Source organism: Nerophis lumbriciformis, linkage group LG25 (genome assembly GCF_033978685.3).
Source record: "Nerophis lumbriciformis linkage group LG25, RoL_Nlum_v2.1, whole genome shotgun sequence".
Taxonomy (NCBI): domain Eukaryota; kingdom Metazoa; phylum Chordata; class Actinopteri; order Syngnathiformes; family Syngnathidae; genus Nerophis; species Nerophis lumbriciformis.
This window is the reverse complement of record NC_084572.2, coordinates 41,787,381-41,811,990: the sequence shown is the minus strand read 5'-3', so window position 1 is coordinate 41,811,990 and position 24,610 is coordinate 41,787,381. Positions and strand designations below refer to the sequence as shown.

The 24,610-nt window shown below is 41.0% G+C and overlaps 1 protein-coding gene across 1 annotated transcript in view; it reads right to left on the bottom strand.

The window, feature by feature from the left end:
- haspin (histone H3 associated protein kinase) overlaps nucleotides 1–24,610 on the bottom strand; it is a 76,064-nt gene that overhangs the window by 5,776 nt on the left and 45,678 nt on the right. Inside the window, exons 8-13 of the mRNA XM_061984443.2 lie at nucleotides 10,936–11,021; nucleotides 10,770–10,832; nucleotides 6,484–6,575; nucleotides 6,302–6,381; nucleotides 6,076–6,164; nucleotides 5,639–5,781 (exon numbers count right to left, since the gene is read on the bottom strand). Coding sequence (XP_061840427.1) covers nucleotides 5,639–5,781; nucleotides 6,076–6,164; nucleotides 6,302–6,381; nucleotides 6,484–6,575; nucleotides 10,770–10,832; nucleotides 10,936–11,021 — 553 coding nt within the window. The remainder of the gene's footprint in view (nucleotides 1–5,638; nucleotides 5,782–6,075; nucleotides 6,165–6,301; nucleotides 6,382–6,483; nucleotides 6,576–10,769; nucleotides 10,833–10,935; nucleotides 11,022–24,610) is intronic.

Here is a 24,610-nt window from a genome sequence, read left to right as displayed (position 1 = left end):
CGAATCAGTAAAGAATCTGGGCATTATCTTCCACCCAACTCTCTCCTTTGAATCACACATTAAGAGTGTTACTAAAACGGCCTTCTTTCATCTCCGTAATATCAATCAATCAATCAATCAATCTTTATTTATATAGCCCTAAATCACAAGTGTCTCAAAGGGCTGCACAAGCCACAACGACATCCTCGGTACAAAGCCCACATACGGGCAAGGAAAAACTCACCCCAGTGGGACGTCGATGTGAATGACTATGAGAAACCTTGGAGAGGACCGCATATGTGGGTAACCCCCCCCCCTCTAGGGGAGACCGAAAGCAATGGATGTCGAGTGGGTCTGACATAATATTGTGAGAGTCCAGTCCATAGTGGATCCAACATACCGTATTTTCCGCACCATTAGCCGCACCTAAAAACCACAAATTTACTCAAAAGCTGACAGTGCGGCTTTTAACCCAGTGAGCTTTATATATGGATAAATATTAAGATTCATTTTCATAAAGTTTCGATCTCGCAACTTAGGTAAACAGCCGCCATCTTTTTTCCCGGTAGAACAGGAAGCGCTTCTTCTTCTACGCAAGCAACCGCCAAGGTAAGCACCCGCCCCCATAGAACAGGAAGCGCTTCTTCTTCTACTGTAAGCAACCACCCGCCCCCGGAAGAAGAAGAAAAAACGCGCGGATATCACCGTACGTTTCATTTCCTGTTTACATCTGTAAAGACCACAAAATGGCTCCTACTAAGCGACAAGGATCCGGTTCATGAAAAGACGCAATCTCTCCATCCGCACACGGATTACTACCGTATTTCACAGCAACTGATATTCCTGTGAACCGCACCGTGGATACAACGGGAGCACGTACGGTGAATATTCGCACCACAGGGAATGAGAAGTCATCCTTCACTGTGGTTCTAGCTTGCCATGCTAATGGCCAGAAACTTCCACCCATGGTGATATTCAAAAGGAAGACCTTGCCAAAAGAGACTTTTCCAGCCGGCGTCATCATAAAAGCTAACTCGAAGGGATGGATGAAGAAAAGATGAGCGAGTGGTTAAGGTAAGTTTAAGTTTACGCGAAGAGGCCGGGTGGCTTTTTTCACGCAGCTCTGTCCATGTTGATATACGTATGTTTGTGATTGCACATTTGCGTACATTTTGGGAGTGAACAGAGTTGTTAGAACGCTGGTTTTTAATATATTATTAAAGTTTGACTGACCTATCTGACTGTTTTTTTGACATTCCTTTAGCGCAGTTAGATGCGGCTTACAACATGGGGCGGCTTATTGGTGGACAAAGTTTTGAAATATGCCGTTCATTGAAGGCGCGGCTTTTAACCCAGGGCGCCTTATGATGCGGAAAATACGGTATATATATATGTATATAAAGGTATATACAGTATAGGCGTAATATGATCAAACTTTCTTGTTCTTGTCAAAAGTCTAGCAGCCGCATTTTGTACCAACTGTAATTTTTTAATGCTAGACTTAGGGAGACCCCAAAATAATACGTTACAGTAGTCGAGACGAGACGTAACGAACGCATGAATAATGATCTCAGCGTCGCTAGTGGATAAAATAGAACGAATTTTAGCGATATTACGGAGATGAAAGAAGGCCGTTTTAGTAACACTCTTAATGTGTGACTCAAAGGAGAGAGTTGGGTGGAAGATAATGCCCAGATTCTTTACTGATTCGCCTTGTGTAATTGTTTGGTTGTCAAATGTTAAGGTGGTATTATTAAATAAATGTCGGTGTTTAGCAGGACCGATAATCAGCATTTCCGTTTTCTTGGCGTTGAGTTGCAAGAAGTTAGCGGACATCCATTGTTTAATTTCATTAAGACACGCCTCCAGCTGACTACAATCCGGCGTGTTGGTCAGCTTTAGGGGCATGTAGAGTTGGCTGTCATCAGCATAACAATGAAAGCTAACACCGTATTTGCGTATGTCGCCTAGCGGCAGCATGTAAATGCTAAAGAGTGCAGGGCCAAGAACCGAACCCTGAGGAACTCCGCACGTTACCTTAACATAGTCCGAGGTCACATTATTATGGGAGACGCATTGCATCCTGTCAGTAAGATAAGAGTTAAACCACGACAAAGCTAAGTCTGACATACCAATACGTGTTTTGATACGCTCTAATAAAATATTATGATCGACGGTATCGAAAGCAGCGCTAAGATCAAGAAGCAGCAACATAGATGACGCATCAGAATCCATCGTTAGCAGTAGATCATTAGTCATTTTTGCGAGGGCTGTCTCCGTAGAGTGATTTGACCTGAAACCGGATTGAAAAGGTTCACAGAGATTGTTAGACACTAAGTGTTCATATCGCTAAAATTCGTTCTATTTTGTCCACTAGCGACACTGAGATCATTATTCATGCGTTCGTTACGTCTCGTCTCGACTACTGTAACGTATTATTTTCGGGTCTCCCTATGTCTAGCATTAAAAGATTACAGTTGGTACAAAATGCGGCTGCTAGACTTTTGACAAGAACAAGAAAGTTTGATCATATTACGCCTATACTGTATATACCTTTATATACATATATATATATACCTATACTGGCTCACCTGCACTGGCTTCCTGTGCACTTAAGAAGTGACTTTAAGGTTTTACTACTTACGTATAAAATACTACACGGTCTAGCTCCGTCCTATCTTGTCGATTGCATTGTACCATATGTCCCGGCAAGAAATCTGCGTTCAAAGAACTCCGGCTTATTAGTGATTCCCAGAGCCCAAAAAAAGTCTGCGGGCTATAGAGCGTTTTCTATTGGGGCTCCAGTACTATGGAATGCCCTCCCGGTAACAATTAGAGATGCTACCTCAGTAGAAGCATTTAAGTCCCATCTTAAAACTCATTTGTATACTCTAGCCTTTAAATAGCCCCCCTGTTGGACCAGTTGATCTGCCGTTTCTTTTCTTTTCTCCTCTGCTCCCCTTTTCCTTGAAGGGGGGGGGGCACAGGTCCGGTGGCCATGGATGAAGTGCTGGCTGTCCAGAGTCGGGACCCGGGGTGGACCGCTCGCCTGTGCATCGACTGGGAACATCTCTGCGCTGCTGACCCGTCTCCGCTCGGGATGGTGTCCTGCTGGCCCCACTATGGACTGGACTCTTACTATTATGTTGGATCCACTATGGACTGGACTCTCACAATATTATGTCAGACCTACTCGACATCCATTGCTTTCAGTCTCCCCTAGGGGGGGGGGGGGGGGGGGGGGTTTACCGGTTACCCACATATGCGGTCCTCTCCAAGGTTTCTCATAGTCATTCACATCGACGTCCCACTGGGGTGAGTTTTTCCTTGCCCTTATGTGGGCTTTGTACCGAGGATGTCGTTGTGGCTTGTGCAGCCCTTTGAGACACTTGTGATTTAGGGCTATATAAATAAACATTGATTGATTGATTGATTGATTCAGTTCCATGGTTCTCGCCCGGAAAAGGGTGGAGTGCCATCTCCGGGTTGGGGAGGAGATCTTGCCCCAAGTGGAGGAGTTCAAGTACCTCGGAGTCTTGTTTTCGAGTGAGGGAAGAGTGGATCGTGAGATCGACAGGCGGATCGGTGCGGCGTCTTCAGTAATGCGGACGCTGTATCGATCCGTTGTGGTGAAGAAGGAGCTGAGCCGGAAGGCAAAGCTCTCAATTTACCGGTCGATCTACGTTCCCATCCTCACCTATGGTCATGAGCTTTGGGTTATGACCGAAAGGACAAGATCACGGGTACAAGCGGCCGAAATGAGTTTCCTCCGCCGGGTGGCGGGGCTCTCCCTTAGAGATAGGGTGAGAAGCTCTGTCATCCGGGGGGAGCTCAAAGTAAAGCCGCTGCTCCTCCACATTGAGAGGAGCCAGATGAGGTGGTTCGGGCATCTGGTCAGGATGCCACCCGAGCGCCTCCCTAAGGAGGTGTTTAGGGCATGTCCGACCGGTAGGAGGCCACGAGGAAGACCCAGGACACGTTGGGAAGACTATGTCTCCCGGCTGGCCTGGGAACGCCTCGGGATCCCCCGGGAGGAGCTGGACGAAGTGGCTGGGGAGAGGGAAGTCTGGGCTTCCCTGCTTAGGCTGCTGCCCCCGCGACCCGACCTCGGATAAGCGGAAGAAGATGGATGGATGGATGGATAGTTCACCGGTGTGAGTGGCACCGGGGGCAAAAGGTGAAGTGTCCCGCCCAAGGACACAACGGCAGCAATTTTTGGATGGTAAGAGGCAGGGAGCGAACCTGCAACCCTCAGGTTTCTGGCACGGTTGCTCTACCCACTACGCCATGCCGCCCACATTGTATCAGTGTCAGAGGTGAGTAGTAACGCGCTACATTTACTCCGTTACATCTACTTGAGTAACTTTTGGGATAAATTGTACTTCTAAGAGTAGTTTTAATGCAACATACTTTTACTTTTACTTGACTATATTTATAGAGAAGAAACGCTACTTTTACTCCGCTACTTTTATCTACATTCAGCTCGCTACTCGCTACTCATTTTTATCCATCTGTTAATGCACGCTTTGTTTGTTTTGGTCTGTCAGACAGACCTTCAAAGTGCCTGCGTTTCAACAAATACAGTCACTAGTGACGTTCACTCCGTTCCACCAATCAGATGCAGTCACTGGTGACGTTGGACCAATCAAACAGAGCCAGGGGTCACATGACCTGACTTAAACAAGTTGAAAAACGTATTCGGATGTTACCATTTAGTGGTCAATCGTACGGAATATGTACTGTACTGTGCAATCTACTAATAAAAGTTCCAATCAATCAATCAAAAGTGTGAAGGAAAAAAGACCCTTTTTTATTTTAACCGTACATCCCGTCAAAAGCCTAAAGACTGACTGCACAGTTCCTGTCTTCACAATAAAAGTGCCGCTCCATCGCGCATGCGCTTTCAAAATAAGAGTCTCCGAAAGCCAGTGCAAACAAGCTAGCAAGCTAGCAAGCTACGGAGTTTGCCGCCAATGTACTTCTTGTAAAGTGTATAAAAACGAATATGGAAGCTGGACAAATAAGAAGCCAAAAACCAACCACTTTCATGTGGTATTAGACAGAAAGGAGGAACTTTTTTTCTCCTCCATTTGAAAACGTGGACGTTATCATCACTACTGTCTGATTACAATCAATGCAAGTCATCACAATCAGGTAATACACCAAGTTATATTCTTGTTTTCATGAAAGAAAGGAATATATATGTGTTAAACATGCATGTATATTCATTAAAACACCTTTAACATGTAAACAAAAACGGCAAAATAAATAAATATAAATTATATACTGTATATATCAATGTATGTATACATATATATATGTGTGTGTGTATATATATATATATACATATATATATATATATGTGTGTGTGTATATGTTACTCATCAGTTACTCAGTACTTGAGTAGTTTTTTCACAACATACTTTTTACTTTTACTCAAGTAAATATTTGGGTGACTACTCCTTACTTTTACTTGAGTAATAAATCTCTAAAGTAACAGTACTCTTACTTGAGTACAATTTCTGGCTACTCTACCCACCTCTGATCAGTGTTCAAGTAAGATCAATACCAGCTAAAATGTTTTGTCATCTCATCGAACTGAACGCAGGCTGTGAAGATTGTGTATTCGATGTGAGAACTTGTAAAGCTTTCAACTCACCAATTTCCAGTCTGGAGAGAGAGTAGTCGATGATGCGGACGAGCACCCCTTTGGTTTCCATAGAGTGGGCTGTTCCGTTCAGGAGGAAGTTCCCCGTCTTGTCTTTTGTTGTTTTAACCAAGACGTTGCCCCAGTGGAGATCCCTTTATATAAAATAAAAATAAATTAAAAACAGCACAGGTTGAGAGAACTTAAAAAAAATCAATAACATATCTAACAACATTATGTATGTAGAAGCAGTAGATTCATATTTTAAAGAATCTTTCCTACCAACTTTGCCCCTAGTGGAGGTAAGGTACTACTACAGTTACCAACATGGATCCAGAATCAAGTTGCAGTCGAAGGGTTAAAGAGTGTCCTTGTGGCTTGTGCAGCCCTTTGAGACACTTGTGATTAAGGGCTATATAAATAAACTTTTATTGATGATTGAGGAGTACCTATGTTCAAAGTGCAGCTGCTGCTCAGCCACAGCCAAGGCGGCGGTCACCTGATGAAGGATACTCTTTGCCACGGCCAACGACGACAGCTTGAAGACAAAAGATGTGGGCAGGTTCAAATCAATCTTTAGCGACGGTATGTTTCTCGCTCGTTGAAGCACAAAATGAACCTGCACAACGTTGTTACAAAACACAACCCACAGATGACGTTACAATGTGTGCATACCGTTCCGTTGCTGTTCTCTAGGTCCACGCCGCCAAACTCAAACTCCAGGATGATAAATAACTGGTCCTTTTCGAAGAAATCTACACAAAGCAAAGGACTGATTAGTCATGAAATGGAGTCTATAATGTGGGTTGATGACTAGTTATTCATATATATTATTGTGTACTTGTGGGAACAAATACCGGGTCTGTCGTTCTCAGAGCCCTTTTTCTGATCGAAGGTGTCCCAAGCCTTGAGGAACTCTGGAGGGTAGCAGCCTCGGACACAGTGAAGACTACAAGGTACAATCAGATATCGTCAAAAAAAGAAACTGGACAATAATGGTAAAAAAAAAATACAATTAGTTTGATTGATTACGTAATCACGATCATTCATTTATTTGACAACATAAGTATTTATTGTACCAGCGAAACTGAACTTAAAAAAACCTGGGTATAAATTAGTAATGAATAAAATGGAATATAAAGTACTTTATTGATCCCTGGGGGAAATTCAGGACCACAGTTTGCTCACAATAAACAATAAGATATTTTTTACATGTGAATAATATAAATACAGTCTATTATACAGCATTATTCACATGTGAATAACATAAATACAGTCTATTATACAGCATTATTCACGTGCGAATAATATATATACAGTCTATTATACAGCATTATTCACATGTGAATAATATAAATACAGTCTATTATACAGCATTATTCACATGTGAATAATATAAATACAGTCTATTATACAGCATTATTTACATGTGAATAATATAAATGCAGTCTATTATACAGCATTATTCACATGTGAATAATATAAATGCAGTCTATTATACAGCATTATTCACGTGTGAATAATATAAATACAGTCTATTATACAGCATTATTCACGTGTGAATAATATAAATGCAGTCTATTATACAGCATTATTCATGGGTGAATTATATAAATACAGTCTATTATACAGCATTATTCACGTGTGAATAATATAAATACAGTCTATTATACAGCATTAGTCACATGTGAATAATATAAATACAATCTATTATACAGCATTATTCACGTGTACCGGTAATAATATAAATACAGTCTATTGTACAGTATTATTCACGTGTGAATAATATAAATGCAGTCTATTATACAGCATTATTCATGGGTGGATTATATAAATACAGTCTATTATACAGCATCATTCACGTGTGAATAATATAAATACAGTCTATTATACAGCATTAGTCACATGTGAATAATATAAATACAGTCTATTATACAGCATTATTCACGTGTGAATAACATAAATACAGTCTATTATACAGCATTATTCACATGAATAATATAAATACAGTCTATTATACAGCATTATTCACGTGTGAATAATATAAATACAGTCTATTATACAGCATTATTCACGTGTGAATAACATAAATACAGTCTATTATACAGCATTATTCACATGAATAATATAAATACAGTCTATTATACAGCATTATTCACGTGTGAATTATATAAATACAGTCTATTATACAGCATTATTCACGTGTGAATAACATAAATACAGTCTATTATACAGCATTATTCACGTGTGAATAATATAAATACAGTCTATTATACAGCATTAGTCACATGTGAATAATATAAATACAGTCTATTATACAGCATTATTCACGTGTGAATAATATAAATACAGTCTATTATACAGCATTAGTCACATGTGAATAATATAAATACAGTCTATTATACAGCATTATTCACGTGTGAATAATATAAATGCAGTCTATTATACAGCATTATTCACGTGTGAATAACATAAATACAGTCTATTATACAGCATTATTCACATGTGAATAATATAAATACAGTCTATTATACAGCATTAGTCACATGTGAATAATATAAATACAGTCTATTGTACAGCATTATTCATGTGTGAATAATATAAATGCAGTCTATTATACAGCATTAGTCACATGTGAATAATATAAATACAGTCTATTGTACAGCATTATTCACGTGTGAATAATATAAATGCAGTCTATTATACAGCATTATTCATGGGTGAATTATATAAATACAGTCTATTATACAGCATTATTCACGTGTGAATAATATAAATACAGTCTATTATACAGCATTAGTCACATGTGAATAATATAAATACAGTCTATTGTACAGCATTATTCATGTGTGAATAATATAAATGCAGTCTATTATACAGCATTAGTCACATGTGAATAATATAAATACAGTCTATTGTACAGCATTATTCACGTGTGAATAATATAAATGCAGTCTATTATACAGCATTATTCATGGGTGAATTATATAAATACAGTCTATTATACAGCATTATTCACGTGTGAATAATATAAATGCAGTCTATTATACAGCATTATTCACGTGTGAATAATATAGATGCAGTCTATTATACAGCATTATTCACATATGAATTATATAAATACAGTCTATTATACAGCATTATTCACATGTGAATAATATAAATACAGTCTATTATACAGCATTATTCATGGGTGAATTTTATAAATACAGTCTATTATACAGCATTATTCACGTGTGAATAACATAAATACAGTCTATTATACAGCATTATTCACATGTGAATAATATAAATACAGTCTATTATACAGCATTATTCACATGTGAATAATATAAATGCAGTCTATTATGCAGCATTATTCACGTGTGAATAATATAGTCTATTATACAGCGTTATTCACGTGTGAATAATATAAATACAGTCTATTATACAGAATTATTCACGTGTGAATAATATAAATACAGTCTATTATACAGCATTATTCACATGTGAATAACATAGTCTATTATACAGCATTATTCACATGTGAATAATATAAATGCAGTCTATTATACAGCATTATTCACGTGTGAATAATATAAATAGTCTATTATACAGCATTATTCACGTGTGAATAATATAAATACAGTCTATTATACAGCATTATTCACATGTGAATAACATAAATAGTCTATTATACAGCATTATTCACATGTGAATAATATAAATGCAGTCTATTATACAGCATTATTCACATGTGAATAATTAAATGCAGTCTATTATACAGCATTATTCACGTGTGAATAATATAAATACAGTCTATTATACAGCATTATTCACATGTGAATAGTATAAATGCAGTCTATTATACAGCATTATTCACGTGTGAATAATATAAATGCAGTCTATTATACAGCATTATTCACGTGTGAATAATATAAATACAGTCTATTATACAGCATTATTCACGTGTGAATAACATAAATACAGTCTATTATACAGCATTATTCACGTGAATAATATAAATACAGTCTATTATACAGCATTATTCACGTGTGAATAATATAAATACAGTCTATTATACAGCATTATTCACATGTGAATAATATAAATACAGTCTATTGTACAGCATTATTCATGGGTGAATTATATAAATACAGTCTAATATACAGCATTATTCACGTGTGAATAATATAAATGCAGTCTATTATACAGCATTATTCACGTGTGAATAATATAGATGCAGTCTATTATACAGCATTATTCACATATGAATTATATAAATACAGTCTATTATACAGCATTATTCACATGTGAATAATATAAATACAGTCTATTATACAGCATTATTCATGGGTGAATTTTATAAATACAGTCTATTATACAGCATTATTCACGTGTGAATAACATAAATACAGTCTATTATACAGCATTATTCACATGTGAATAATATAAATACAGTCTATTATACAGCATTATTCACATGTGAATAATATAAATGCAGTCTATTATGCAGCATTATTCACGTGTGAATAATATAAATACAGTCTATTATACAGCATTATTCACGTGTAATAATATAAATGCAGTCTATTATACAGCATTAATCACGTGTGAATAATATAAATGCAGTCTATATTATACATTCAAGTACAGTCAAAAAGGAACATATGCATTATATGGCTGTCGGTATGAAGGACTTTCCTGTGTCGTTCCGACGATAATAAGTAAAATAATAATAATAGCAATAACAATACATTTTAATAATAATAGCAATATAAAAAACAATAACATTTAGTTTTTCCGTTTTGTCATGACTTACTTTTTTTTGTTGAGTTTAGTGATTATTGATTAGGCATACTAGCTTTTGTCAAGTAAAAAATAGCAACCATGGTGACGTCCCAAACTTCTAAAGTTAAAGTTAAAGTACCAATGATTGTCACACACACTCTCTGCATTTGACCCATCACTCTCGATCACTCCCTGGGAGGTGAGGGGAGCAGTGAGCAGCAGCGCACCTCCTCTATTTCACCGTCACAAGCGCCGCTGCCCATTAAGCTTTTTTTTTTTTTTTTGACAGTCATAATCGTGAGAAACCATAATCCAAATGGAAATCAAAATTGGAATAATTGTCCGGCCCAAGTCAGCAGGTGTACGGACTTACTCTTTGAGTCCAATGAAGCCGCTGGTCTGGTTCTGCTGTTTGTCCTTCAGGCTGCTCAGCTCCCTGCAACAATGCAATGTTTGTTTGTAAGATCATAGACTTCAGTATTGCAGCAAAACTGCAGTAAGAGCAATGATTGAAGCACACAGTGAAAGTGAATAATTACTTGGAGATGATAATCTCATGGAGAATCTCCCCTAATGTCTTCTGGTCTTCGTCATTCACCTTATGACTGCCCTCCACTGGAATGACCTATAAGGACACGGACCACAGTCTGTATTAGAGATCCATCCATAGGTTTATTTCCGGGCTGATGCCGATAGTAGTCAAAAAGGCCGATAACTGATATTTGGGGCCAATATTCATGTGCAGTAAAAGTTATTTAAACATGAATAGTACCGTATTTTCTGGACCATAGGGCACACTGCCGATGAGCAGGTCTAGTCAGGTCTATTTTCTCGTCTTGAGAACTGTGTGGGCATTAAGGGCGTCGCCCTCAACTGGTTCCGGTCGTACCTAACCGACAGGAGTTTTTGTGTAAAAGTAGACAGTTTTATGTCGTCCACAGCTCCTTTACCACATGGGGTCCCCCAGGGCTCAATCCTTGCCCCAATTTTATTTGCGCTTTACCTTCTCCCCCTTGGTTCTATTTTTAGGAAGTACAGTATTGCATTTCATTTTTATGCCGATGATTGCCAGATTTATTTTCCCATGGCACAAAATAACACGGTTCAACGTCTTATTGACTGCCTGCACGACATCAAAGTCTGGCTTTCAGCTAACTTCCTGAGCCTAAATGAAGATAAAACAGAAGTTATGTTGTTCGGTGCAAGTCGCTCTCCCTCCCCCAACGTTGACCTCGGCACTCTGACCCCGTATCTCAGCGACTCTGTCACAAACCTGGGGGTAAAGTTTGACTCAGATTTTAAATTCGAAAAACAAATCAGCAGCGTCGTTCAAAAAAGCTTTGATCAATTACGCCAAATAGCGAAAGTGAAACCGCTTCTATCAAGACATGATCTTGAGAAATTAATCCACGCTTTTATCTCAACTCGTCTTGATTATTGTAATGCCCTGTATGTTGGCATTAGCCAGGCCTCCCTCGCCCGCCTGCAGCTCGTGCAGAACTCTGCTGCTCGTCTGCTAACACAGACCCGCAGACGTGAGCACATCACCCCTATTTTAGCGTCCCTTCACTGGCTCCCTGTGCGTTACCGAATACATTTTAAACTCCTTTTATTTGTTTTTAAATGTCTAAACAACCTCGCGCCAACCTATCTCTCCGACCTCCTTCAGCCTTACTGCCCCACCCGATCCTTAAGATCAGCCGATCAGCTGCTGTTGACGGTCCCTGACACAAGGCTGAAGCTTAGAGGTGACAGAGCTTTCGCCGTTGCTGCTCCCAAGCTCTGGAACGACCTACCCCTGAGTGTTAGACAAGCCTCCTCTCTTCCTGTTTTTAAATCTCTCTTAAAAACATACTTTTATTCCATGGCTTTTAACACTGAGTGATATCCATCCTGCAATGGCGCCCCATAATACACCTGCTGTGATCCTGTTTTTATGTTTTTATTAATTCTATTTTAATTATTTATTTTTTATCGTGTTCTGTTTGTGTTGTGTTGTGTTTGCTCGGTACTCGTTTTATCTTTTAACCTGCTCATTGTACAGCACTTTGGCTACCCCTGTGGTAAATTTTAAATGTGCTCTATAAATAAAGTTGATTTGATTTGATTTGATTTTCATAAAAAAGGCGCATCGGATTATAAGGCACATTAAAGGGGTCATATTATTATTTGTTTCTAAATGTAAAAGGCTTCCTTGTGGTCTAAACAACATGTAATGGTGGTTCTTTGCTCAAAATATTTGCATGGATGATGTTTCACACATCATCTTCAAGTCACTTTCTGACAGTCGCTTCAGGATAGGGATGTCCCGATCCAGGTTTTTGCACTTCCGATCTGATACCGATATTGTTTTTGCATTTCCGATACCGATACCGATACTGACCGATACCGATACTGACCGATACTGGCCTATCCGAGCATGTATTAAAGTTTAAAGTTATTTAGCCTACTTAGTTGTCAGAATCATGTTGAAAAGGGTTTTAGTACTCTTGATAACAACTAGCCAGCTGAATTAGGGGAGTTTGAATAATACACAATGGTTGGTAACAAGAAACTGACCTGTTTATTCAAGGATAAAACACAAAATAGACAAAATTATACATGACAAACAGAAATGGCATCGTTGAACTAGGGCTGGGCGATATGGCCTTTTTTTAATATTGCCATATTTTAAGGCCATATTGCGATACACAATATATATATCTCGATATTTTGCCTTAGCCTTGAATGAATGCATATAATCACAGCAGTATGATGATTCTGTGTTTTGATTGATTGATTGGGACTTTTATTAGTAGGTTGCACAGTGAAGTACATATTCCGTAAAATTGACCACTAAATGGTAACACCCCAATACGTTTTTCAACTGGTTTAAGTCGGGGTCCACTTAAATTCATTAAAATTCTTAAAATTATCGTCGACTTCAGGAGGAGCAGCACCGACCCTGCCCCCCCTCTACATCAACGGCGAGCGTGTAGAGAGGGTCCACACCTTCAGGTACCTTGGAGTCCACATCTCTAATGACTTCTCCTGGACAGTCAACACCACATCAATCATCAAGAAGGCTCAGCAGCGGCTACACTTCCTTAGAGTCCTCGGGAAGTACAACCTGAAGCCTGACCTGCTGCTGACCTTCTACCGCTCGTCCATCGAGAGCCTGCTGACCTACTGTATTACGGTATGGTACGGCAGCTGCACTGCAGCAGACAGGGAGAGGCTGTAAAGAGTGGTCAAGACGGCTCAGAAGATCATCGGCCGCCCTCTCCCCTCTCTGACGGACATCTACACCTCCCGCTGCCTCAACAGAGCCAGTGCCATCATCAAGGACAGCACCCACCCTGGCTCTGACCTGTTCCACCTGCTGCCCTCTGGGAAGCGCTACAGGTGCATTAAAACCAAAACAAACAGGCTAAAGAACAGCTTCTTCCCCAGGGCCATAACCATCCTGAACGGACTGCCCCATTGTCCCTCATAACTGCCTTCTCTTCGGTGCAATAACCCATTCCACCAACCACCCTGTTTTGTTTTTTGTTTTTTTCATCCATCCATCCATCCATCCATCTTCTTCCGCTTATCCGAGGTCGGGTCGCGGGGGCAGCAGCCTAAGCAGGGAAGCCCAGACTTCCCTCTCCCCAGCCACTTCGTCCAGCTCCTCCTGGGGGATCCCGAGGCGTTCCCAGGCCAGCCGGGAGACATAGTCTTCCCAACGTGTCCTGGGTCTTCCTCGTGGCCTCCTACCGGTCGGACATGCCCTAAACACCTCCTTAGGGAGGCGCTCGGGTGGCATCCTGACCAGATGCCCGAACCACCTCATCTGGCTCCTCTCAATGTGGAGGAGCAGCGGCTTTACTTTGAGCTCCCCCCGGATGACAGAGCTTCTCACCCTATCTCTAAGGGAGAGCCCCGCCACCCGGCGGAGGAAACTCATTTGGGCCGCTTGTACCCGTGATCTTGTCCTTTCGGTCATAACCCAAAGCTCATGACCATAGGTGAGGATGGGAACGTAGATCGACCGGTAAATTGAGAGCTTTGCCTTCCGGCTCAGCTCCTTCTTCACCACAACGGATCGATACAGCGTCCGCATTACTGAAGACGCCGCACCGATCCGCCTGTCGATCTCACGATCCACTCTTCCCTCACTCGTGAACAAGACTCCGAGGTACTTGAACTCCTCCACTTGGGGCAAGATCTCCTCCCCAACCCGGAGATGGCACTCCACCCTTTTCCGGGCGAGAACCATGGACTCGGACTTGGAGGTGCTGATTCTCATCCCAGTCGCTTCACACTCAGCTGCGAACCGATCCAGTGAGAGCTGAAGATCCTGGCCAGATGAAGCCATCAGGACCAAATCATCTGCAAAAAGCAGAGACCTAATCCTGCAGCCACCAAACCGGATCCCCTCAACGCCTTGACTGCGCCTAGAAATTCTGTCCATAAAAGTTATGAACAGAATCGGTGACAAAGGGCAGCCTTGGCGGAGTCCAACCCTCACCGGAAACGTGTCCGACTTACTGCCAGCAATGCGAACCAAGCTCTGACACTGATCATACAGGGAGCGGACCGCCACAATCAGACAGTCCGAAACCCCATACTCTCTGAGCACTCCCCACAGGACTTCCCGAGGGACACGGTCCAATGCCTTCTCCAAGTCCACAAAGCACATGTAGACTGGTTGGGCAAACTCCCATGCACCCTCAAGGACCCTGCTGAGAGTATAGAGCTGGTCTACAGTTCCACGACCAGGACGAAAACCACACTGTTCCTCCTGAATCCGAGGTTCGACTATCCGGCGTAGCCTCCTCTCCAGTACACCTGAATAGACCTTACCGGTTTTTTTCATGTATATATTCATTTCACACCATATTCATTGCACTTCTACATTTTTTATATTTTTATATATTTGCACATTGTTTTTCTAGCATGCACACATCGCACTGTATGGAATGGCCTCAATCTCGTTACCTTGCGTAATGACAATAAAGCTGATTCTGATTCTGATTCTGAAATTGATTCATGATACAGATATATACTATCAGATATATACTATCATCATAATACAGTCATCACACAAGATAATCACATTGAATTATTTACATTATTTATAATCCGGGGTGTGGAGGGGGGCGCCGGATGTAAGTGTCAAAAAGACAGCCAAAAGAGTTTGATATGAGAATAAATCTAAAGTTAAAATATAGGGTAGAAATGCACCCATTTGCAGGAAATGTAGTCTTGATTTTCAACATTTTCTTTCAAGGCTTGCATGTCTACATTAAAACATTCTTCTTCATACTGCATTAATTTTTTGCTACTTTTAAACTTTCATGCAGAGAAGGAAATCACAACTAAAAAAAAAATCACAAATTTTTTCATACGGTGTTGATGTGGACATTTTTGCCTCGGCATTTTGATGGTGTGGACGTGTGGCACCGAATGGAGATAAGCGTCTCGACAGACGTCACAATATTTGAACAATGATGACGAAAACTGTTGTCTCTGTCGTGTCCGTGTGTCGAAAATTGTTATGCGCTTATTTTTTTTATGTGATTTTGTGCGTGGCAAATAATTGCTATGCGCAGTGGACGCTTGAGCAGTTTGCAATTGCACAAGCGCGCACCTTAGAGAGAACGTTGGTCACACGGCTGCGCGAGCATCACAGCTAACGTTAGCCATGCTGCTACCTCCCTGCTCGGGGAGGACGTATACGTATGTGACGTATGACGTGACAGTATGTGACGTGTGTAAGAAGTTGCGCTCGCTGTCTGTGAGAGGGAGACACAGGAAAGAGTGAGAAGAGCCTGTCGTCTAATGCCAGCAGCTAAAAGCAACTGCGTGAGAATCCACAGACCTGTGGACGTGTTGAAGGTGTGCTGAAAAATGCGGAACGGAAATCAGGGAGCAGCAGAAAAGTGGAATGTATTATTTAAATAGGTGCTTTGGAAAACACAGACCGGAGTTTTTTTTTTAAACTGGATCTGGATCGGCATTTTCCCATGCCTTGCCGATACGCAATTTTTGGCAAATATCGGCAGCCGATCCGATCCAAATATCGGATCGGGACATCCCTACTTCAGGATGCACCGTTTTGTGGGCAGGTCTTATTTACGTGCCTCCACTTTGACAGCGTCATCTTTGTTGTAGCGGTGTAGTGTGCAAGGACGAGAGTGGAAGAAGTGTCAAAAGATGGAGCTAACTGTTTTCAGACTTTACTTCAATCAATAACGGAGCAGCATCTCCTCATCCGTGGCTCACTAGTGCAACAACGCCCGAAATGTGTCCCGTGACCGTAACTCTCTAATAACTAAAGTTCCTTGGGTGAATAATGTAAAGTCACTACACCGGTATGTTTTAGTGCTTTCATGGAAAGTTTACTGACAGATATAAGTAAGAACTTGACACTACTTTATATTAGAAATGGCAACAGTGGAGGATGAATGTCACATAACAAGAAGATAGAGAAAAAGAGAAAGATTATCGATTATCGGTGTCGGCACGGACAAAAAGGCCAGTTCTATGATTAACTACATTCCTCTATACCAGTGGTTCTCAAATGGGGGTACGCGTACCCCTGGGGGTACTTGAAGGTATGCCAAGGGGTATGTGAGATTTTTTTAAAATGTCTGTCAAAAAGAAGTGTGAAAAGAAATGCAACAATGCAATATTCAGTGTTGACAGCTAGATTTTTGTGTGGACATGTTCCATAAATATTGATGTTAAAGATTTCTATTTTTGTGAAGAAATGTTTAGAATTAAGTTCATGAATCCAGATGGATCTCTATTACAATCCCCAAAGAGGGCACTTTAAGTTGATGATTACTTCTATGTGTAGAAATCTTTATTTATGATTGAATCACTTGTTTATTTTTCAACACGTTTTTAGTTATTGTTATATCTTTTTTTCCAAATAGCAACAAATGAGCAATATTTTGCACTGTTATACAATTTAATAAATCAGAAACTGATGACATAGTGCTGTATTTTACTTCTTTATCTCTTTTTTTCAACCAATGGATCTAACTAAAGCATTTGACACAATTAATCACAATATTTTAATCAAAAAACTAGAACGATATGGCATCAGAGGGTTAGTCTTAAACTGGATAAGAAGTTATCTAATGAACAGGAAACAATACGTGAAGCTAGGCGAACACGCCTCTACAACGCTAAATATATCCTGTGGTGTACCTCAGGGATCAATACTAGGACCTAAATTATTCAATCTACAGGTAAAAGCCAGTAAATTAGAATATTTTGAAAAACTTGATTTATTTCAGTAATTGCATTCAAAAGGTGTAACTTGTACATTATATTTATTCATTGCACACAGACTGATGCATTCAAATGTTTATTTCATTTAATTTTGATGATTTGAAGTGGCAACAAATGAAAATCCAAAATTCCGTGTGTCACAAAATTAGAATATTACTTAAGGCTAATACAAAAAAGGGATTTTTAGAAATGTTGGCCAACTGAAAAGTATGAAAATGAAAAATATGAGCATGTACAATACTCAATACTTGGTTGGAGCTCCTTTTGCCTCAATTACTGCGTTAATGCGGCGTGGCATGGAGTCCATGAGTTTCTGGCACTGCTCAGGTGTTATGAGAGCCCAGGTTGCTCTGATAGTGGCCTTCAACTCTTCTGCGTTTTTGGGTCTGGCATTCTGCATCTTCCTTTTCACAATACCCCACAGATTTTCTATGGGGCTAAGGTCAGGGGAGTTGGCGGGCCAATTTAGAACAGAAATACCATGGTCCGTAAACCAGGCACGGGTAGATTTTGCGCTGTGTGCAGGCGCCAAGTCCTGTTGGAACTTGAAATCTCCATCTCCATAGAGCAGGTCAGCAGCAGGAAGCATGAAGTGCTCTAAAACTTGCTGGTAGACGGCTGCGTTGACCCTGGATCTCAGGAAACAGAGTGGACCGACACCAGCAGATGACATGGCAGCCCAAACCATCACCCAACCATGCACATTTTGCATTTCCTTTGGAAATCGAGGTCCCAGAGTCTGGAGGAAGACAGGAGAGGCACAGGATCCACGTTGCCTGAAGTCTAGTGTAAAGTTTCCACCATCAGTGATGGTTTGGGGTGCCATGTCATCTGCTGGTGTCGGTCCACTCTGTTTCCTGAGATCCAGGGTCAACGCAGCCGTCTACCAGCAAGTTTTAGAGCACTTCATGCTTCCTGCTGCTGACCTGCTCTATGGAGATGGAGATTTCAAGTTCCAACAGGACTTGGCGCCTGCACACAGCGCAAAATCTACCCGTGCCTGGTTTACGGACCATGGTATTTCTGTTCTAAATTGGCCCGCCAACTCCCCTGACCTTAGCCCCATAGAAAATCTGTGGGGTATTGTGAAAAGGAAGATGCAGAATGCCAGACCCAAAAACGCAGAAGAGTTGAAGGCCACTATCAGAGCAACCTGGGCTCTCATAACACCTGAGCAGTGCCAGAAACTCATCGACTCCATGCCACGCCGCATTAACGCAGTAATTGAGGCAAAAGGAGCTCCAACCAAGTATTGAGTATTGTACATGCTCATATTTTTCATTTTCATACTTTTCAGTTGGCCAACATTTCTAAAAATCCCTTTTTTGTATTAGCCTTAAGTAATATTCTAATTTTGTGACACAGAATTTTGGATTTTCATTTGTTGCCACTTCAAATCATCAAAATTAAATGAAATAAACATTTGAATGCATCAGTCTGTGTGCAATGAATAAATATAATGTACAAGTTACACCTTTTGAATGCAATTACTGAAATAAATCAAGTTTTTCAAAATATTCTAATTTACTGGCTTTTACCTGTATATATAAATGACATTTGTAAAGTTACAACGGATTTAAAGTTAGTATTATTTGCGGATGATACAACAGCGTTTTGTTCAGGAGAGAACACACAGAAGATACTACAAATAATAACAGAAGAAATTAACAAATTAAAAAGATGGTTTGACAAAAACAGACTATCGTTGAATCTCAGTAAAACTAAAATAATGCTATTTGGTAACAGTAGAAGAGAAAGTCAAACACAAATACAAATTCACGGAATAGAAATTGAAAGAGTAAATGAAACCAAATTTCTAGGTATAATGATTGATGATAAATTGAACTGGAAATCTCACGTAAAAAATATACAACATAAAGTAGCAAGAAACACGTCAATAATGAATAAAGCAAAACATGTTCTAGACAAAAAAATCACTTCATATTCTCTACTGCTCACTAGTGTTACCATATCTGAGTTACTGTGTAGAAATATGGGGAAATAACTACAAAAGTACACTTCATTCATTAACGGTGTTACAAAAAAGATCAGTTAGAATAATACATAATGTTGGATATAGAGAACACACAAATCCTTTATTCATTGAATCAAAGATACTGAAATTCTACGACATAGTGAATTTGCAAACAGCTAAAATGATACACAAAGCAAACTATAACCTGCTACCCAAGAATATACAACAATTCTTCTCAAAAAAAAGAGGAGAAATATAATCTTAGAGAGAAATGTAATTTAAAACATTTGTATGCACGTACAACACTTAAGACCTTCAGTATATCAGTATGTGGAATTAAATGATGGAATGGATTAAGCAAAGCAATCAAACAATGTACTAATATGATCCACTTCAAGAAACTCTTCAAACTTAAAAGTGTTTACAAAGTACAAAGAAGAAGAACCATGATAAACATTCTGAATTTATTTAACTCATCCATTCTTTCATTCTTTCACTCACAATATAATCTTACTTATCTCAACATATGAAATCTAACTTACTTCATTTATTTACTTATTTTATTGTGATTACTTATGGGGTGTATTGTGAATAAATTGAGAACCGGAAGTGAACAAAAGTTTTAGCGACTGTTATGTAAAAGAAAAGGGGTGGGATTCAATAAGCTCTGCTTCTTCCTACTCCTTTTCGAACATGTTGAAAAGAGAAACTGGAGATTGTGATGTATCATGTTGTATGCTTGCATGTTCGAAATAAACTCAAACTCAAACTCAAAATGCTTTGCTCTGATTAGGGGGTACTTGAATTTAAAAAATGTTCACAGGGGGTACATCACTGCAAAAAGGTTGAGAACCACTGCTCTATACAATAGATAAACAGCTCTGATCAATTTCAATATTACTTAAAAGAAAACTGATTTTTTTTAAATACAATTCTACTCAAATATTGAATAAAGTCAAATAAGGCAACAAATTAAATATCCCACACTTCTCTTTTCTAAAGTAAATGTGTACCGCAGATATAGATCATCTCTCAGGGGTGCTCATTACGTCGATCGCGAGCTACCGGTCGATCTCGGAGGGTGTGTCAGTCGATCACCAGCCAGGCATTAAAAAAATAGTCCTAAAAATGAGCGATCATAAATCTTCACAATGACGTCATTTTCGTCACTTGATTGACATTCACGGCACCCGAGGGTCTTCTGAGATGACGCTGGCTGCTGCCAGCTCATTAAAATGACCGACTGGAAGGCGAGAAACACTTTATTTCAACAGACTCTGGCGCCGTACCTGTCGTCAAAACTCCAAAGACCGACTGCACAGTTGCGCTAACAAAATAAGAGTCTCAGAAAGCTGGCGTGCACAAGCTAGCAAGCTACGGAGTTTGCCGACAATGTATTTCTTGTAAAGTGTATACAAAGGAGTACGAAAGCTGGACAAATAAGATGCCAAAACCCAACAACTTTCATGTGGTATTGGACAGAAAGGAGGACTTTTTTTCTCCTCCATTCGAAAATGCGGACCTTATCAGCACCACTGTCTGATTCCAATCAATGCAAGTCATCAGAATCAGGTAATACACCAACTTATATTCTTGTCTTCATGAAAGAAAGGAATCTATATGTGTTAAACATGCTTGTATTATCTTTAAACACCTTTAACTTATTAACAATATTAACTATATGTGTTAAACATGCTTGTATTATCTTTAAACACCTTTAACTTGTTAACAATATTAACTATATGTATTAAACATTCTTGTATTATCATTAAACACCTTTAATTTTTTAACAATATTAACTACCGTATTTTCCGCACTATTAGCCGCACCTAAAAACCACAAATTTTCTCAAAAGCTGACAGTGCGCCTTTTAACCCGGTGCGCTTTATATATGGATACATATTAAGATTCATTTTCATAAAGTTTCGATCTCGCAACTTAGGTAAACAGCCGCCATCTTTTTTCCCCGTAGAACAGGAAGCGCTTCTTCTTCTACGCAAGCAACCGCCAAGGTAAGCACCCGCCCCCATAGAACAGGAAGCGCTTCTTCTTCTACTGTAAGCAACCACCCGCCCGCGTAGAAGAAGAAAAAGCGCGCGGATATCACCGTACGTTTCATTTCCTTTGTGTGTTTACATCTGTAAAGACCACAAAATGTCTCCTACTAAGCGTCAGGGATCCGGTTCATGAAAAGACGCAATCTCTCCATCCACACACGGATTACTATTTCACAGCAACTGATATTCCTGTGAAACGCACCGTGGATACAACGGGAGCACGTACGGTGAATATTCGCACCACAGGGAATGAGAAGTCATCCTTCACTGTGGTTCTAGCTTGCCATGCTAATGGCCAGAAACTTCCACCCATGGTGATATTCAAAAGGAAGACCTTGCCAAAAGAGACCTTTCCAGCCGGCGTCATCATAAAAGCTAACTCGAAGGGATGGATGGATGAAGAAAAGATGAGCGAGTGGTTAAGGGAAGTTTACGCGAAGAGGCCGGGTGGCTTTTTTCACACAGCTCCGTCCATGTTGATATACGACTCCATGCGCGCCCACATCACAGATGGTGTCAAAAAACAAGTGAAGCACACAAATACAACACTCGCCGTCATTCCGGGTGGATTAACCAAAGAACTCCAACCGCTGGATATTGGTGTCAACAGGGCATTCAAATCACGACTGCGAACGGCGTGGGAACAATGGATGACCGAAGGCGAACACACCTTCACTAAGACAGGCAGACAGCGCCGGACGACATACGCCAACATTTGCCAGTGGATCGTAAATGCCTGGGCAGATATTTCGGTCACAACTGTGGTCCGAGCTTTCCGGAAGGCAGGATTCACAGAACTGCTGGACAACAGTGACACTGACTCCGATGACTTCGACGAGACGGAACCGGCCATTTTGGATCCCACATTTGCCCAACTTTTCAATTCGGACACCGAAGACGAAGAATTCGAAGGATTTACGAATGAAGAATAACTTCAGAAGGTGAGCGCTATGTTTATTTTGTGTGTTGTGACATTAACGTTCGAGCAACATTATGTTGCTATTGCTCTGCACTATTTTGAATTTTACTATGTTTGTGATTGCACATTTGCGTACATTTTGGGACAGAGTTGTTAGAACGCTGGTTTTTAATATATTATTAAAGTTTGACTGACCTATCTGACTGTTTTTTTGACATTCCCTTTAGCGCAGCGTAGGCGCGGCTTATAGTCCGGGGCGGCTTATAGGTGGACAAAGTTTTGAAATATGCCATTCATTGAAGGTGCGGCTAATAATCCGGTGCGCCTTATAGTGCGGAAAATACGGTATATATTGTATCTGCTGTATGTCAAAATGACAAATATTGGCGTCGAAAATTGGCCCAGTCAATAATCGATCCATCTCTAGTCTATATGAGCGTTTAAAGAAATAGGATACAGTAAATGTCTTTGTTGTACATACTAAGATTGATGTATTTGTGTACTACTTCATCCCAATAAAAAATACGCTACAAACAAGTTATATAACACAAATACAAGCACTGTGGCCGCAAGGTAGTTGGTGCCTGTCGTGGCGGTAATCCTAGAACCCGTTGGTGGACGGCGGCGGTGAGGGATGCCGTCAGGCTGAAGAAGGAGTCCTATCGGGTTCTTTTGGCTCATGGGACTCCTGAGGCAGCAGACAGGTACCGACAGGCCAAGCGGTGTGCGGCTTCAGCGGTCGCGGAGGCAAAAACTCGGACATGGGAGGAGTTCGGGGAGGCCGTGGAAAAAGAGTTCCGGACGGCTTCGAAGCAATTCTGGACCACCATCCGCCGCCTCAGGAAGGGGAAGCAGTGCAGTGTCAACACCGTGTATGGTGGGGATGGTGCTCTGCGGACCTCGACTGCGGATGTTGTGGATCGGTGGAGGGAATACTTCGAAGACCTCCTCAATCCCACCAGCACGTCTTCCTATGAGGAACCTCGGCCTGGGGAATCTGTGGTGGGCTCTCCTATTTCTGGGGCTGAGGTTGCCGAGGTAGTTAAAAAGCTCCTCGGTGGCAAGGCCCCGGGGGTGGATGAGATCCGCCCGGAGTTCCTTAAGGCTCTGGATGTTGTGGGGCTGTCTTGGTTGACAAGACTCTGCAACATCGCGTGGACATCGGGGGCGGTACCTCTGGATTGGCAGACCGGGGTGGTTGTTCCTCTCTTTAAAAAGGGGAACCCACTATCGTGGGATCATACTCCTCAGCCTTCCCGGTAAGGTCTATTCAGGTGTACTGGAGAGGAGGCTACGCCGGATAGTCGAACCTCGGATTCAGGAGGAACAGTGTGGTTTTCGTCCTGGTCGTGGAACTGTGGACCAGCTCTATACTCTCGGCAGGGTCCTTGAGGGTGCATGGGAGTTTGCCCAACCAGTCTACATGTGCTTTGTGGACTTGGAGAAGGCATTCGACCGTGTCCCTCGGGAAGTCCTGTGGGGAGTGCTCAGAGAGTATGGGGTAACGGACTGTCTTATTGTGGCAGTTCGCTCCCTGTATGATCAGTGCCAGAGCTTGGTCCGCATTGCCGGCAGTAAGTCGGACACGTTTCCAGTGAGGGTTGGACTCCGCCAAGGCTGCCCTTTGTCACCGATTCTGTTCATAACCTTTATGGACAGAATTTCTAGGCGCAGTCAGGGCGTTGAGGGGATCTGGTTTGGTGGCTGCAGGATGAGGTCACTGCTATTTGCAGATGATGTGGTCCTGATGGCTTCCTCCGGCCAGGATCTTCAGCTCTCACTGGATCGGTTCGCAGCGGAGTGTGAAGCGACTGGGATGGGAATCAGCACCTCCAAGTCCGAGTCCATGGTTCTCTCCCGGAAAAGGGTGGAGTGCCATCTCCGGGTTGGGGAGGAGATCTTGCCCCAAGTGGAGGAGTTCAAGTACCTCGGAGTCTTGTTCACGAGTGAGGGAAGAGTGGATCGTGAGATCGACAGGCGGATCGGTGCGGCGTCTT